Source organism: Hydractinia symbiolongicarpus, chromosome 9, assembly GCF_029227915.1.
Source record: "Hydractinia symbiolongicarpus strain clone_291-10 chromosome 9, HSymV2.1, whole genome shotgun sequence".
Classification (NCBI taxonomy): domain Eukaryota; kingdom Metazoa; phylum Cnidaria; class Hydrozoa; order Anthoathecata; family Hydractiniidae; genus Hydractinia; species Hydractinia symbiolongicarpus.
This window is the reverse complement of record NC_079883.1, coordinates 19,011,869-19,030,157: the sequence shown is the minus strand read 5'-3', so window position 1 is coordinate 19,030,157 and position 18,289 is coordinate 19,011,869. Positions and strand designations below refer to the sequence as shown.

Here is an 18,289-nt window from a genome sequence, read left to right as displayed (position 1 = left end):
TAATTTGCAACATCTCCACCGCCTCTGTAAATATCAGAGGTAAAGCTGTATATCATCTTCACACGCATGTTTACGTGTGGTGTGATTTTTCGCATAATGGTATCTGTCAATGGCTGGTTAAGGTTTTTGTTGAACCTCCATTTTTTGATGCGATTTCCGTCTTCTATCATTTCCGCGTCATCATCATCAAAAATATTATGGATATCCTCAATTACATCAGTGTTGGTGGCATGCTTAGATTCTTTCCAAAACATGTGTTTGAGGTCCTCAATTCCTTGGTATTAATCTTCGATGGTAACCCGTTGAACCTCATCGTGGAGAGTTGGTGTTCCTGAAAATTGATCCCTGGCCTTGTTATAATAGTAACTAACGGTATCCCGCTCGCTCCTTAGTTGTTTAGTGATAGCTTCGCGAGTTGCCGCTACTGGTGCCGACACGATATTATATATTTTACTGATTGCATTTTTGAACCAACTCATCTTTATTATAGGTAAATTTCAATTTCAACCAGCATTTTTTTTTGGTTTGGTCAAGGATTGGATATTTCAGGGAATTTCCCTTACTCATATTCTGTATAATATGAGTATATGTTTTGCGCATGCGTTGATGACGTCATATATTTCTGGAATATTTTATTATGTGTTAGTTATTGGCATTTAATATTATTTTTGTTGATGACGTCATATGATTTTTTCTATTTTGGATGGAGGTGGTGGTGGAAATGGTGAAAGCGGGGTTTTTGAGGGTAAAGGTGTGAAAGGAGCGAAAACCTGATTATAATCACTCCCTACTACTACTATTGCAAACAAAATAAATTGTCAATTTGAAACACAAGTTTGCTGACGTAGAGCAGGCAATGTTGGCAATTTTTTGCTGACTTGTAATAAATTGAATTAGAAAGGCCAATGTTTAAATTTATATAATTGGGGTTTGTTGGTACACAGTTTTTTATAAGAACCTAGTTTAGAAGGACATTAAGGCTGAGATTTTGGCAAAAATTAAGAACGTATTAATGTACTTAGCCTAAATACCTTCGTAGACTATATTAATGTACTCAGCCTAAATGCCTTCATAGACTATAGGAATAAAATAATGAGTCTACAATTGGTATAACACAAAGAACATTTGAGGCTGGAAAGCGTAAAGAATAGGGACATCCAACCTCAGCTAAAATTTAGACGTCATTATAAAAAAGTGGCCCTATTAAGATGAAAAGCAGGTTTAAACTTTGAAGAAAATGTTTTTTTTCGTGTTTCGTCTAAAAAATCAAATATTTTCACAAGTAGTCATAATTGTACGAGTCTTTGTTACATGTGAAATATGTGTAAAATACCATATGTAAAATACGCTTTCTGTGACCCCCAGAGTTTCCAAAAAAACTTTGGTTCATTTGAACAGGGGGATTTTCCGGCCACTGTCCTGGGCAAAGACACCATTGTCAACTTGTTGAGGGTAAGAAAAACTGTGAGAATAAAAGCGTGTGGAATATAAAGTGTGGAATTTTGTGTGAATTAGGGTAAAAAGTGCATTAACTATTCTGCACAAACACCCCAATAATGGGAATTTATATACACTTAAGTTTTGCGCTATGCAAAAAAAAATTAAAATTGACACTAACGTAAATTGAATTAGTTACATGCTTAAATACTGCTAAAATATCCCATGAGCACCTCAATTTCGCACTAATTAATTCTGCACTTCCTAGCAATGTTTTACATGGTGCTAAACTAAAAGTTTAGCACATGTTAATTGGGGTTAAAGAAGGAAAGGTATGTCTCCATTGACTCCTAGTATAAGGCTAACCTGGTTCACTAGTGTTTTGTCATTCTGCATTATTAATTTTACAAATGTGTTGGTGACCTATGACTAATAGTCAACACTATATTAATTTAACCAAAACAATAGATAACAATAGACTGCCTTAAGCTTGTTACTTAAGGCCATAGGACCATACCACAAACAGGGGGTATAAATATGGAGTAAAACACAGTAAGCCTCTTGTTCTTGAACAGTTCAGACGTTTGGCAGAACACATTCAGAAAGTGGTTGCTTGTTAACATTGGTCTGAAATTGCTCAATATACATAATACTTAATGGCATCTAAACTAGAAATTAAAAAAAAGGTTGCGAAGCATTTCGCAAGTTGCAAGCAAAATTAAACTATCCAATACTTTGTCCCTAGCGCTTCTTGTTTCTTTGGCGCTAACATCTTCCGAAATACATCAAAATTGAATATCATATAGAAGAACCCTGGGGACGAGGTAGGAAAATGAACGCTCTGCGGAACAATTCGTTGCTCAAAAACAGTTTTTTTTGCGAATAGACTGCGCGAGTATTTGATGTGCGTGGGATATTCTTTTCAAAATGTGCGAGAAAATTAGATTACGCGAAACTAACAAAAACGAATAACGCGTGTTAAAATTTTGTACCGCCTTTTCCCACAGAATGGTAAAAGTAAAGAGCGCAATACAAAATTACACTTTTAGCAGTATTCCGAAAGATATGTGATACATCGAGTTGTACAACCCGCAGAAGTTGGTCCTAACGTAACGATTTCGTAAATGACCTCACAACAAAACAGTATTTTTTTCACGTAAAAATACCGGCAGTAGAAGCCACAGAATCTGCTGGAACGAATTTCGAAAACTCACGGGAAACAATTAAAACAAAAACAAACAAATCAAAACAGTTTTTTAACTTTATAAAGATTTATTAAATAGCTTCAAATTTGGGCAGAAAAACAATAACGGATTCGCCTTCTTTTCACCACACGCATTAGAAGATTACATCACTCACTCCCATTGTACACAATCTAAAAGAAAAAGAAAACATTTTCATATAGTGAAGCTTCCAGTGCCTTTAAGGGATGGCCAAGTCAATGGAATTAAAAGCACTGTTTTTCATCTTATAAATAATTAAGGCTAATTCGGAAAAGTATAAAAGAAAAAAACTAAACAATTTGGCAACTTTACTAATTTTATACACAAAGTTCCAACCATACCAACAGTTTCCAAATCTGACAAAATCATTTTAGAAGTGTTTATTTTTTCAGAATTTGATTGATGCAAGGCCAGGGGAAATCAAATAAGTTTATTGTCCTAGACCCATTTAAAAACATATGCTTCTCATCATTCAGTTTTTTTTCAACCAACATTAATGTAATCACCCAGAGGAAATTATAATGTCTCTTGTGTGTGTTTTAGAAGCTGAGTACACAAATACACAAATATTACAAGTGCTGAACTTTGACAATCATATTTTGCAATCAGACCCTTTTAAAAACTATGCTGAACCATGTCAATTATTAAATTCAGCACTAATAGAAAAGCACCTTGGATAGGATTCTTTGTTGGGCGAATAAAATGACTGACAAATGGTTTATCGTGAATGAAATAGTAATTTTTACACAAATAATTTAAAAAATAATGAACTTTGTTATGTGGGTTGTTCTCAAACACACGTGGGCGGTGGACAAAAAACTGTGATGTAATTTCTCTTGGTCTATTATTCCTAAGAATATTCTAAAATAAGAGGGTGTCAATAAGCTGCAAACAGCAACATATATAAGGGCAAGTTCGGGCAACTTTTCCAATTAAATTAGTGATTGTCTTCCAAAACCGCCCGCACTTTCCCGAACTTGCCTGGAGCATTTTCAAAATTCAATTCCTTGTAACATACCTTGTGGACGATAGTTGGAAAAAGATGCTTTAAGAGAAAGAAGTTAATAAAAATTAAAAGTTATTTATCAAGTATTTTATCAAAAACCATCAAAAACAGTTCTTTTAAGAACTTTACTACCACATAGTTCACTTTATGGTCTATGCAGGTTTTTTCGGGTGAATACTTCAATTTTTTTGCAAAACGCTAAACTTGCCCAAAAACGCCTGCACGTTATACGGCGTATGCAGCTTATCAGCACCCTTGTTCTAAAATTACAAGCAGTTTCGAAGATGCCCACGCCGTTTAGAGGACGTGGTGCTTGGGCATCCTTGAAGTTCTGTTTAATGACAGTTTTAATGTTTTAATGTCGTTTTAAACCTTGTTCTCAGGGAGGGTGTAGGGAAAACTAATTCCTATTGACAATTACATTGCTGTTGGTTTGATAGCAAAAGTGGATATTTTTTTAATTACTGTAACAGGTTACTTATATATATAATAAATAAAAAATGATAAAAAACGGTTGGTCAGCTCACTCTAGCGCCCAGAGCTATTTGTTTTGTCTGCGCCCTAGCTACAGGTTTTCCTATATCTGGCTATCAGTTAGGTAGTAATACAGCTTCTCCATATGTATTCTACAAATTACTTTCAATTCTTTTATACAAAACTGAGCTCTAGCTAGCTACCTTTCGTGTGATTAAGCCTTACCTTGATTTGGATAAAACCAATTAAAATTGATAATATTGTATTCTTACATCTTCTTAGAAACAATAAAATAAAACACAGCTCGGCGCGTTATAATTGTACAAATTACTTCAATTTTTCTTTAGGAAAGGGTACCTTACACAGGAGCTTTCCAATCCAACTAAAATCTCCAGAAAAAGCACAGCAACAAAAAAGCTTAAAATACACAAGTAAAGTCGATTAGAAACAGGACTAGCAATAAATTTTTTCAAAAGAAGAAAACCGTTTTAATACTATTATATTTCATTAAAATACAACTATAATAGTATTAGAAGCAAAATTGCAAAGTAATTAATTAATTATTTATACCATAATTAGCTATAATACAAAGAAATAAGGCATATTTTGGGTCTGTAAAATATACGTGTCTAAAATGCCGACTACCGTTTCTTGTTCACGGCATATTCCTCTTTGTGTGTTCAAGTTCGGCGGACGTATAATCCGGACAAAAAGACGGGGGGGGTCAAAATCCGGGGGTGGGGGGGTACGAGCCGTACCTATTGCATTTTTTACTGAACTTATACTTTAACCCCTTGGTCCAAACTTATTTGTTTTATTAGAAAAAAAATACCCTAGCTTTATGTGCAAAAATATCAGTCCTATTTCTTCACGCTGATTTTATATGATTTTTTTTTCTATCGAAATTTTGAGAATCTCAATAATTCTCTTGGTATACCTCGCGTGTAGCAAACGTGCTCCACAATTTCGCTTCGCTCGCTTCGCTCGCAAAGCTCAATTGCTTCGCAAAAAGCAACTAGAAATTAAAAAAAAGGTTGCGAAGCATTTCGCAAGTTGCAAGCAAAATTAAACTATCCAATACTTTGTCCCTAGCGCTTCTTGTTTAATTGGCGCTAACATCTTCCGAAATACATCAAAATTGAATATCATATAGAAGAACCCTGGGGACGAGGTAGGAAAATGAACGCTCTGCGGAACAATTCGTTGCTCAAAAACAGTTTTTTTGCGAATAGACTGCGCGAGTATTTGATGTGCGTGGGATATTCTTTTCAAAATGTGCGAGAAAATTAGATTACGCGAAACTAACAAAAACGAATAACGCGTGTTAAAATTTTGTACCGCCTTTTCCCACAGAACGGTAAAAGTAAAGAGCGCAATACAAAATTACACTTTTAGCAGTATTCCGAAAGATATGTGATACATCGAGTTGTACTACCCGCAGAAGTTGGTCCTAACGTTAACGATTTCGTAAATGACCTCACAACAAAACAGTATTTTTTTTCACGTAAAAATACCGGCAGTAGAAGCCACAGAATCTGCTGGAACGAATTTCGAAAACTCACGGGAAACAAGTAAAACAAAAACAAACAAATCAAAACAGTTTTTTAACTTTATCAAGATTTATTAAATAGCTTCAAATTTGGGCAGAAAAACAATAACGGATTCGCCTTCTTTTCACCACACGCATTAGAAGATTACATCACTCACTCCCATTGTACACAATCTAAAAGAAAAAGAAAACATTTTCATATAGTGAAGCTTCCAGTGCCTTTAAGGGATGGCCAAGTCAATGGAATTGAAAGCACTGTTTTTCATCTTATAAATAATTAAGGCTAATTCGGAAAAGTATAAAAGAAAAAAACTAAACAATTTGGCAACTTTACTAATTTTATACGCAAAGTTCCAACCATACCAACAGTTTCCAAATCTGACAAAATAATTTTAGAAGTGTTTATTTTTTCAGAATTTGATTGATGCAAGGCCAAGGGAAATTAAATAAGTTTATTGTCCTAGACCCATTTAAAAACATATGCTTCTCATCATTCGGTTTTTTTTCAACCAACATTAATGTAATCACCCAGAGGAAATTATAATGTCTCTTGTGTGTGTTTTAGAAGCTGAGTACACAAATACACAAATATTACAAGTGCTGAACTTTGGCAATCATATTTTGCAATCAGACCCTTTTAAAAACTATGCTGAACCATGTCAATTATTAAATTCAGCACTAATAGAAAAGCACCTTGGATAGGATTCTTTGTTGGGCGAATAAAATGACTGACAAATGGTTTATCGTTAATGAAATAGTAATTTTTACACAAATAATTTAAAAAATAATGAACTTTGTTATGTGGGTTGTTCTCAAACACACGTGGGCGGTGGACAAAAAACTGTGATGTAATTTCTCTTGGTCTATTATTCCTGAGAATATTCTAAAATAAGAGGGTGTCAATAAGCTGCAAACAGCCACATATATAAGGGCGAGTTCGGGCAACTTTTCCAATTAAATTAGTGATTGTCTTCCAAAACCACCCGCACTTTCCCGAACTTGCCTGGAGCATTTTCAAAATTCAATTCTTGTAACATACCTTGTGGAGGATAGTTGGAAAAAGATGCTTTAAGAGAAAGAAGTTAATAAAAATTAAAAGTTATTTATCAAGTAAATTTTATCAAATCCATCAAAAACAGTTCTTTTAAGAACTTTACTACCACATAGTTTACTTTATGGTCTATGCAGGTTTTTTCGGGTGAATACTTCAATTTTTTTGCAAAACGCTAAACTTGCCCAAAAACGCCTGCACGTTATACGGCGTATGCAGCTTATCAGCACCCTTGTTCTAAAATTACAAGCAGTTTCGAAGATGCCCACGCCGTTTAGAGGACGTGGTGCGGCTTGGGCATCCTTGAAGTTCTGTTTAATGACAGTTTTAATGTTTTAATGTCGTTTTAAACCTTGTTCTCAGGGAGGGTGTACGGAAAACTAATTCCTATTGACAATTACATTGCTGTTGGTTTGATAGCAAAAGTGGATATTTTTTTAATTACTGAACAGGTTACTTATATAATAAATAAAAAATGATAAAAAACGGTTGGTCAGCTCACTCTAGCGCCCAGAGCTATTTGTTTTGTCTGCGCCCTAGCTACAGGTTTTCCTATATCTGGCTATCAGTTAGGTAGTAATACAGCTTCTCCATATGTATTCTACAAATTACTTTCAATTCTTTTATACAAAACTGAGCTCTAGCTAGCTACCTTTCGTGTGATTAAGCCTTACCTTGATTTGGATAAAACCAATTAAAATTGATAATATTGTATTCTTACATCCTCTTAGAAACAATAAAATAAAACACAGCTCGGCGCGTTTTAATTGTACAAATTACTTCAATTTTTCTTTAGGAATGGGTACCTTACACAGGAGCTTTCCAATCCAACTAAAATCTCCAGAAAAAGCACAGCAACAAAAAAGCTTAAAATACACAAGTATAGTCGATTAGAAACAGGACTAGCAATAAATTTTTTCAAAAGAAGAAAACCGTTTTAATACTATTATGTTTCATTAAAATACAACTATAATAGTATTAGAAGCAAAATTGCAAAGTAATTAATTAATTATTTATACCATAATTAGCTATAATACAAGGAAATAAGGCATATTTTGGGTCTGTAAAATATACGTGTCTAAAATGCCGACTACCGTTTCTTGTTCACGGCATATTCCTCTTTGTGTGTTCAAGTTCGGCGGACGTATAATCCGGACCAAAAGACGGGGGGGGGGGGGGTCAAAATCCGGGGGTGGGGGGGTACGAGCCGTACTTATTGCATTTTTTACTAAACTTATACTTTAACCCCTCGGTCCAAACTTATTTGTTTTATTAGAAAAAAAAATACCCTAGCTTTATGTGCAAAAATATCAGTCCTATTTCTTTACGCTGATTTTATATGATTTTTTTTCTATCGAAATTTTGAGAATCTCAATAATTCTCTTGGTATACCTCGCGTGTAGCAAACGTGCTCCACAATTTCGCTTCGCTCGCTTCGCTCGCAAAGCTCAATGCTTCGCAAAAAGCAAAGGTAAAACTTTTTTAACATACGATGAAATGATGGCTGAGCCTCATCTTAGAACTGTTGACGAGTGGTCAGAGTTAGGCTTTGAAACTATGATTGCGAAATCCTTTCAAATTTCAACTGAAGGCAAAACATTGCAAGATATCGCATTCCTTGTTTCAAAAAAATTTCAGGAGGCAGAAAGCCTACTAGACTCCTCTTCAATAAATCTTTTTACTGATGCTTCTTGAGTAGGCATAGGAGGATTTTTTTCTGGTGCATGGTTTTCAGTTGCCTTAAACCTTACTCATAAGTATAGTATCACCTTCATTGAGTTATTGGTCATAATTGTAGCAGTTTTTTCTTGCGGCAAGGCATGGAAAAACAAGCAATTAGTGTTATACACAGATAATTTGGCTATTGTTCATGTGTGGTCCTCTGAGTCGTGTCGTTGTCCAAACATCATGCATCTTGTCCGTTTTTTATTTTTCTACACAGCAGAACACAATATAAACCTCCTGGTACGCCACATTTAAAGGCCAGCACAATACTTATGCAGATCTTTTGTCTCGATTGCAGGTACAACACTTCAAACGTTTATGCCCAGAAGCCGAAGCAGATCCAACACCAACCCCTTCATCGATACTACAACTCTTCAAAGAGATTTCTTGACGCAGTTAAGGTGGGGTTCCGTAAAATACACGTTTTTGGGGGTTTTTCAAAACCTAAACTTTAAATCTCAAAAAAATGTTTAATAATGTGTCTCAGGCCTTGGAAGTGATATTATATCTGGTCTGCAAGCTTTCAACTTCTGAAATAAGGCCTGGTTTAGATCAATGAAACGTTTTTGAAGGAGTTTTCCGTCTCAGAGGAGGGTACACTTTTGGGGGGTTTTTTAAAGATCGCACGCTTATATTAAAATATCCTGATACACCTAGCTTCTTTTTATGTTGACAACAAAGGTGGCTATTCGTTTCAAAAAAGTCTAGGGTTTTTTATGGCTTATATAAAGAGATAATTATGAAAAACATGCATGTTTTATTGCTATTTGGTAATAAAATGGTTCACAAATCTCTATATGCGCATGTAACCTAAATAGACTTGGTACCAAACGTTGCACTAATGCATGCCCTTTCTAAATATCACATAAATGTTATATGTTTAGTGTGAAATAAGCATGCGATAATTTGATAAAGACACCCAGTAGCTAGCTACATAAACAAACAGACAAAAACAGAAAAGTTTTGCTAAAATTATAATTTCCAGACCAGATCGGACATGCGTTTTTTGTCCAATCAAATCGCTGAACGTCATCGGACAAGGTGAATAATAATGGCGGTTTGGCGGCAATAATAATACGAGGAGGTACATGGAAATATAGTCAAACTTCTAAAAGCAAGGTATAGTATATCTGAATATTTCTTAATACTAAAACTTGTGTTATCAGCCAGGATTTTTTTCAGGAATATTCAGCAGTTAATTTGACGAGGTTAGCCAAAACTCTTAAAAACAAGAAGTTAAGCTAGCTAGCTTGTAGTTTAGCTTGTGAAATTTATTTAAAAAGAGATGTTTAGTGTTTTTTCTTAGCAATATAGCTAGCTATATTTTATATTTATTTTGTTGAAAAAACAACAATAAATTTTCTCTGCGGAGCTATATATGTGTGTTTGCCTGCAAGGCAAAAATGGTCAATAAAAATAAGACAATATGAGGAGAGTGATGATATCATTCAGCACGTCGAATAAATAAATGCTAAAGGTCAACATTTACTCCCTTGGTTAAAAAATATATAGTCCAGGTTCAGGAATTTTATTTGCCTATCTCGCTTTTATCAAGGTAACATTATTATACAACTGAACTGATATATATATATATATATTTATTTATTTTTAGCTGTTAGTTACGATGTTGTTAGATCCATTGACTTGCGGATTTGCAAAAGTTTATTTTTATGAGGTTTTAGTGAAAGATAGTTATAGACTTGGGAAAAATGTTAGCAAGTCAGATACTGCAGTTTGTTATCACGAACATTTTAACAACTTCATAGTTTTATTTAAAGATGGAAATGGATTTGTTGATTTTTCGTATGAACAGTACAAAAAATCGGCATTGAAACTGAAACAGATGTTTGTAAATATTGGAAAATCTTCTGTATCTCGAAAAAATGCCATTTTAACAGAATTTTCCCTCGATGCATGGAGAAAATTGAAGCTGAAAGATAAAGAAAGCCACTCGTTCCTTGATTGCAAGGGCTGCATACGTAACGAAAAATTTAGGCTGCCACTTTCTTTCTTTCAAACTAAATCCAAATGTGGGAAAAGGAAAGCAGAGGATGCGGGTCTGTATAAGCCTCACAAACAAAAAATAATAGAGGTGGCCTCTGATACTGTGGCATCTTTAAATCAACAGTTTAAGAAGGCTCACAGTATCACTTTTACGAAAGCCATAACTTTGTCAAATTGTGTTAAGGAAAAAGAAACGAAGAGAGATTTATGTAGGGCCATAAAATCTGATATGGAAAAGCAGTGGAAAGAAACATCTGTTGCCAGGTATTTGAAAAGGGTATTACAGTAACTGAAACAGTATTATATACTTAGCTAGATATAGATTATTACTTTATTCCTCGAAACCTATGAGAAAAACTTTCAAAATTTTTGAAAATCTGTTTGAAATCTGTTTTGGAATTGGAGAAGTTCATAGATCTGTTATCTAAAAAGTGTAATGAAAATATAAGCTTCAAGTAAAAAATTTTTTTTGAAGAAACTGGTTTTGCAAGGCAGGCTCAATGTTTCTTAAAAAATGCATTTGAGCATGAAATGTTTCTTAAACTCTCTTTTTTTCTTTTTAATAAACTTTGATTCTTTCTATTTCTTCTGTTTTTATGATATGTTATTCATTAAAGTTATGTTGCATTCGCCCTTAAATTAAGACTTGTTTTTACAACAAATATGAACATTATGAAAATAAAATAAGAAATTCAAATGGGTATAAAGAAGTAATTATATACCACCATTGTTTGATTTTTTGTTATTTTATTCAGGTTATATGGATCCACAACCTCAAAACGCCAACACAATAGAAATCGTATTTCAAAATCATTTGAAACTTACAAAAGTGCAATATGTAGATCCGTCAACAACAAAGATGACATTGCTGCTGGGTTAAAGCAACCGCATGATCATGTAGGTAATCCTGCTAATTATAGTTGGGATTCAGCTGGCTGTCTTGCTAAAGTTGGCAGCTTGCCTGATGGTCATGCAGTTAATTACACCCAGCTTGCCAATGAATTCACATTGTTAAATGCAAAAGGGGATACACCCAAGAATGCTGGCCAAGTGATTAAGACATTTTTAAATGATAGTGGTTGTGATTTGAACCGACTCAAACCATTCAGTGCAAAGCCAAGGGTTAGAAGGATGAAGAGAAGGTATACAACTTTAGAACTTCTTTTACATGTACCTTTTCGTATGAAATGCGCTTCTAAGGTTTACATGGGTAGTTTTCCTCCTTACTTAAATCATGTGTATAGCCCAGTGTCCTGTCAGTAAAATATTTTTTTAAGTTCTTTAAAGTTTACAATTTCTTTAAGTGACACTAATAGTGCCCTAATAATACAAGTATAACTTTTTCGTATTTATCATTGTAGACTGCTTGGTACTAATATCACTATGCCGACCGAAGAAAGAAGTGAGGAAATAGAAGCAAAAATGAAAGAACTTGTGGCAAAGGTAATTGTTTTAATTAAGAAATTGCATTTTTTAAGACTTAAAGACGCTTACTCAAAAGTTTTTTTAAGGGTGTATATTCAGTTGGAGAGTTGTTGGTCCCGCAAGAGTTTGAAAGTTTGTCCCTTGTCGATGGAGAAATTAAAACAGAAAAACTTTCAGTATCAGGTACAATATTTAATGTTGAATATTTTTAGGGTCTATATTTCGGTTAAGTCTGTACTTATTTTGTTGACAAAAATTAGGCCGAAGTTAGCATTATGTTGTAAAAAGCAAAACTAGTATTTTTACTGTCATGACAGATGCTCATTGTTTGACTTATTTTGTGTAATAGGCAGAAAAAACGATATCACAACAATATGTCAGTCTTTGGCGAAAAAGCACAAACCGTATTACCGATTACACCCAGATTCTTTTTACGACAAAATCGATAATGAAACACTGGTTTTCGAATTAAACAGATTGGACCTGTGCGTTGATGACCAAGACTTCGACGCGTCTGTAGCACTTTTGAAGAAGCTGCAACGGCAACGTCATTTCGGGAATTGGCATGATACATCGTCAATTTCTAATCACTCGCATCTACTTATTACAATGTTCTGTTTATTTGACAAAGCTGTTTTTTACACTGATGAAGAATATTTTGAGAAGACAGGTAAGGTTTTAGACGTTTTAGGTACTATTTAGGAGCGAAAAAAGTTCTTAACTGTATGTTCCTCGTATTTTCGAAATACATATTATAACTGGATAATATCCGGTTGATAAATAAAATTGTTATTTATTCTTTTCTTGAGTCAAAGACCCCCCCTCCCCCAAAGCGGACACCTACAGTTTTTAATGAAATCATCCTCAAAAGTTTCGGTAGAAGGATTTTCAGGCAGAGTTTCAAAATTTGTTTTTTGACTAACTAAACACTATAAAGAAATACATTAGAACTAGAACTAACATTTGTACTGAATTTCACATAACTTCTGAAATAAACGGTCTGGTCACAATCAAGAAACGGCACAGGCTCTATAAATAAGGACGTTCCGTATACTGGTATTACGACACAAAACAGTGTATTAAACAAGATATAAGTCATTTACATTTGGACAATTTGTTAATGGGCCTGCAGTCTGATTACACAACAAACAGGGAGAAATATCACAGAATGTTGTTCAACAACTGCAGCAGAAAGTAACTAAATATAAAAAAGCGAAAACAGGAATAGCTACTGAGAGAAACCTCGATGCGAGATCCCGATCATGCGCACCCGAGATCTCGGTAAGCGGGTAAATGTTTTTCCTCGTATAAACGCAATTAAAATTTCAATTAAAACAACCCGACATCTTAACTTGAAATCAGAAACATAACCAGTTCCCGAGGCGGTCAAAAAGTTAAGGAAGTCCTAAACAAAAATGTTTAATAAACGCGTGCGGAAATTGCAACGGAAACTTTACCAACATCGTCCCAAATGTAATACAAGTCGTTTTTTGCCCGAGTAATACTACGGAACATTTTTTCAACCGGATGCTAATTGCCGTTTAATTGGCGCGACATTGCCGTAAATGGCCGATTAGGCGCCCTGGACGCAGGGGCGAGCGCTTAATGGATTAAAAGACCAATTGTCTGCGTGTAAAAACTGGTATTGTCATGTCATTTGCAAATTTATCTAGTTCTCTCTTATACTTGATTCTCCAAATATAGCGGTCACATTTTTCTGTAATTAGCGCACAAAGAAAAAAATCCATTTTATCTTACATTTTATGCACTCAATAGCTTTTCCATGCCTCTCTAAGTGCAATTTACGGTTTCTAAACAGACTTTTATAATTTTTGCTTTCTTAGGTTTACACGTCGACGTACAAAGTACTGTAGAAACCCCCGAGTTATACATGTTAGCTCGATGTCCTTCCAACGATCAACAAATAATGTACAGCGAAGTTCGCATGGATGACATACGACATTTGACCACGACAAATGTGGAAGGCATCGAAATTTCGAATATACTGCGAATATTTAAGGGTAAGAAAAACGTCAGTGTTTAGCTACGTTGTCAGTTTCCTGGAAAAAAATTATAATTATCAATATTTATCATAAAAAGGCACTAAAATCCCGAAATTTTCTACAAAAGCAAAACAAATTTAGCTTTATCAACGCTTGCAAAAATGCCCTTTTCTTTTTACACATGGACGTTGTTCATTCGATCCACAGTATAATTAATTCATAATTTGTATAAAATTATTTTTTAGGTGATGCTCCCGCTTGTCAGTTTGAGGCTGGCCATCAAAAGGGTGGGCACTACTTTTGTTGGGCATGCGGAATGCACGCCGAGAGATCTAAGGAGTTAGTGCATATATTTAATTTATCGCATACGTCATTACAACAGAAGCTGCAATCATTATCAGCTACGATATACGGTCGAAATGCGCTGAACAAAAAATATTTACATTACACAGATAATATATCTAAGGTAGATATTATAGCAGATTTACACGAACGCGAGGTAAAACTTGGATGCGAAAATAAAAAGGATGCCCTCCTGAAGATGCTTGACAGAGAATTGAAAGGGAGTCAACGTGCTCCAGCACTGTTGTATGCATCACCAAATTGTTCTTTGTCGCAGTCTGGTCTCGCCAATTACGAAATCCTTCCTTGCGAGCCGTTACATTGTATTGCTGGCCATTTAAAAAATTTATACCATGAATTGCCATTCCACCTAAACAAGAACGATAGGAAGTTATTTGAAACAACGGTTGCAGCCTCCTTCAGCGGTAAAGAAGCTAAACGTGCTGCTGATTATAGATTAAGCTTGGTAGACTGCACAAACCACTTACACGGGAAGGTAGATCAAAAGGTTTTTGAAGTTCTGGAAACAGCTTGTGAAATTCAGGAAATCATGTACAGTCCAGAGCAGTGCCGCACACCTACATCCATATTGCGACTGCACAATACCACCTTCTTACATGCGTTGGCACTGAACGAAGTGATTAAAAGCCCAAAATCATTAACCAAACGCAAACTGTATGGTCAGTATTACCACTCATTGATTGCACATGCACCAGAACAATACCGTATCTTCTCTGGACCTACAACAAATACAGAAAATGAGGAAAGAAGCTTCAACTTCCTTAAAGTAATTTCTTCGCAGACCTCAAATCACCACCCTGCAAATGTGATCCTAAATGCATTTTTGAGACTGCAAGTTAAAGAGGAAAACTCCAATCATACCATCTTATCTGGTATTGAAAGCAAAATAAGTAAACACAGTAATGGAATTTTAAGTAGAAAAAGAAATACAATTATACCTTACCATGTAATTGAAAAACATCCGTGGACATACCAAGCCCACCTCGAGCGCATTGCTGATTATTTGGTAACACCTCAATTTTGGAAAGAAGCAGACAGTGGCATTGAATTTTTCGACACCAACGAGGCACTAAACACAACCAAAAAAACTCATCACTTTCGGCAACACACAATAGAAACAGAAAAGGAATTTTTAAAGTTGTGCTGGGAAAAATATTTAAGCCATCCAGAAAAAATACCAGCCTTCAAAATAAAAATTGAAAACAAGAGTGATGCCACATTAATTAAGTTTCTTGACACCATAAGCTTTGCTTCCACTATGAGAGAAGAAACAACACTTACAGAACCAGCCACTAGCATTGATGCAGTATTAGCATCGTCACCAATGAACACCTCAATACTGGATTTTTCAAGCCATCATTCTGAAACACCAATGACTCCTCTGACAAGCACTCCAAAAGCAGCACCAACAATACCAAAAGAGTTGCCATCAAATCGTATGATCTCCTTAAAAAAAGTGCATACAACAGAAATGAGCAAGACAGCAAATTTGCTTGTAAAGATATTAGGAGATTGCAAGTTAGTCAGTGAATACGACAACATTAGAAAGTGTTTCAAAACCCACCCCAACATGTACAGACAACAATTATGTCAATTATCAGCCCAAATAGAAGTAAAGTTAGTGGTAGCAAGAAACAATATTAAAAAACAACTTAAGGAGACTGAAATGAAACTGCTGCAATCACAAAAGGGGATTGACATTGTGTCTAAAAACGAAGAAGATCAAATGGTTTATAACAAAAATGTTAAAAAATTGTCAATAATTACACAATTAAAATCACAGTTTAATTTGTAAATAACTTTTGACACTTAATTTTTGTTGTTCTTAAAAAGGAAAATCCGAGGTGGTAAATGCCGGATTTCCACTTGAAGTAAAACATATGTAACACAACGTATTATTTTGGTGTCAATGATTGGTTTCGCTTAGTAAAACTACAGATATAATTATTAGATTGTGTGATTTTTAACGATATTTGGTAATCAGATTCAATTGTATATACATCTTCAAACATGAAAATTCATAAGCGAACGTCTCAAAAGGTTTGTAAGCAATTCGTATAATTTGTATCAAAAACTTTGCATCGATTTATTAAATCTTTTGCATTTTAATACATTCTTTTTCGTATCACTAAAATTATAAAGTTCGTGTAAAGTTCGTATAATTTGAAATGAAGTTTGTATGTAATTTGTATATACAAAAAATAATAAAGTTTGTTTCGTTATACGAAATTTGGTGACAGGCCTTATAAAAAACTTTAAGTTCTGAAGATAATTTGTTTATAAAGTTTTTATATATGAACATCGGTTAAAATTTGAAACGAAGCACTTTGTATGGCTTTCGTTTAACGAAACCAAATAGTTCATAAAATATTGACAGGCAATTGGAAAAACAGGAAATATAATGCAGAATTTAAGTATAGAAAGTCGTACTATGGTTAAAAACTTGCGCTGTGCCTAGTAGCATCATTTTACTGACATATGTTCTAACTGTAAATCCAAGGTCTGGGAATATAAACAACACAACATCACACAGGAATTCATCTATATAGACTATTTTGGAGTAAAAACATTAGCTCTGCTATTGGACACTATGAACAAGCAATAATCAGTGTATTTTCTGATAGCCAGCTACAGCTTTAAAAAATTAGTATATGTCTGTACTGGATAGGTAGCTGTGACTAGGTAGCTATATAGAGTATAGTTATAGGTATAGCTATAGTTATTTTGTGGTAGCTATTTAGCTAGCTAGCTATAGAAATCGTATCATGTATATATATATATAGAACTTTACTATTCCCGAAAACCTTATGTCACTGTAAAGGATATTATTATCAGTAAATACGAAAATGAACTAGATTAGCTAGATATATATACCTGTTTTCTTGAATCTTTGTCACTGCTTGCACGTCTTCCCTTGCCCTTGACTTCTTGCTGAGCTTTGGAAAAACGTGGCGAAGACGTCGCTCATAATTTTCCGGACCGAATACAATGGCTTCACGCACGAAAAAAGAAAGTTAATATGTTGTGGTAAGTATAGTCCGCGGCATATGATCGCGCATCGCAGAACATGACGTCATTTAATTTGCTTTTTTATTATTTTCCAATGGAGACCCGTGGTACACAAAAAAGCTGCGATGTCTTCCTTAATTGCGTCGAGTTATTTAAACTCATCCATTTCAACAAAATCCAGGGTAACATATCGGTCAGGATATCTCTCATTTAAAAAATTTTGCGAAGCTACATCCGTACCTACCTTTCCCCTGACAGAATTAACACTTCAACTGTTTGCGACATATTTGGCAAAACGCGTCAAATTTGCTACTATTAAAGTCTATCTTTGCAGTGTTCAGTACGAGAGTGTAATACGTGGCTTTAACACGAAGATAGCCCACATGGGTCGCCTGTACTATGTTTTGCGTGGCATTCGAAGATGTCATCCAAATTCTCCTTTTCAGAGACTACCAATTACACCAGCTGATCTGCGTAAAATGATAATGTTTATTAAAAACTCTATGTTTTCCAACCACGACAAAGCAATGTGGAATTGTCTTATCTGAGTGGCATTTTTTGGCCTGTTAAGGGTGTCAGAGTATGTTTGCCCCTCCACGTCCAATTTTGATACAGAAACTCACCTCACACCTGCTGACAAATCCTTTTCCACGTGTGGTTCAACTGCTGTAATTAACCTTAAGTGCTCTAAAAGTGCTGGACTGACAAAAATCTGGGACATTAAGTCTGTGCTTTAAGCTTAGCTTAACTTGTATGCTATGTAGCCTTATTACAATCCTCTAACATATACAAATTTCGAGTTTAAACGCCTGCAAGGATACTATAAACGTTGCACTATCCTTTGTATATTTTCAATATGACAGCAGTTTATTAGTGGCAGATATTTATTTATGATTACGTGTTGTGTTATATCATAGTATGTAGCTAATGTCGTACTTATAGAAGACCACATATAAGTCCTTTTTCCTGAAATTTGAAAACGTGAATGTGGGAAAATTACGCTGGGTCGCAAACGAATTT

The 18,289-nt window shown here is 34.7% G+C and overlaps 3 protein-coding genes across 3 annotated transcripts in view; 2 read left to right on the top strand and 1 right to left on the bottom strand.

The window, feature by feature from the left end:
• Window positions 1–253: 253 nt before the first annotated feature.
• LOC130656652 (uncharacterized) overlaps window positions 254–18,289 on the bottom strand; it is a 73,724-nt gene continuing 55,688 nt past the window's right edge. Inside the window, exon 3 of the mRNA XM_057459555.1 lies at window positions 254–266. The gene's annotated coding sequence lies outside the window, so the exon portion shown is untranslated. The remainder of the gene's footprint in view (window positions 267–18,289) is intronic.
• Window positions 8,715–17,119, top strand: LOC130656649 (uncharacterized). Its single transcript, XM_057459553.1, has 3 exons — window positions 8,715–8,866; window positions 13,739–13,915; window positions 14,143–17,119. The coding sequence occupies exons 2-3, from the start codon at window positions 13,786–13,788 to the stop codon at window positions 16,053–16,055; spliced, it is 2,043 nt and encodes a 680-aa protein (XP_057315536.1). The 5' UTR covers window positions 8,715–8,866; window positions 13,739–13,785; the 3' UTR covers window positions 16,056–17,119.
• Window positions 11,210–12,680, top strand: LOC130656653 (uncharacterized). The gene is made up of 4 exons (XM_057459556.1): window positions 11,210–11,611; window positions 11,831–11,912; window positions 11,981–12,077; window positions 12,244–12,680. The coding sequence occupies exons 1-4, from the start codon at window positions 11,601–11,603 to the stop codon at window positions 12,594–12,596; spliced, it is 543 nt and encodes a 180-aa protein (XP_057315539.1). The 5' UTR covers window positions 11,210–11,600; the 3' UTR covers window positions 12,597–12,680.

Coding starts and splice junctions, on each gene's coding strand:
- LOC130656653 (XM_057459556.1), top strand. Junction 11,913..11,980: donor TGAAAGAACTTGTGGCAAAG/GTAATTGTTTTA, acceptor AGTTTTTTTAAG/GGTGTATATTCAGTTGGAGA. Junction 12,078..12,243: donor AGAAAAACTTTCAGTATCAG/GTACAATATTTA, acceptor TTTGTGTAATAG/GCAGAAAAAACGATATCACA.
- LOC130656649 (XM_057459553.1), top strand. CDS start 13,786: ATGTTAGCTCGATGTCCTTCCAACGATCAACAAATAATGTACAGCGAA. Junction 13,916..14,142: donor TATACTGCGAATATTTAAGG/GTAAGAAAAACG, acceptor ATTATTTTTTAG/GTGATGCTCCCGCTTGTCAG.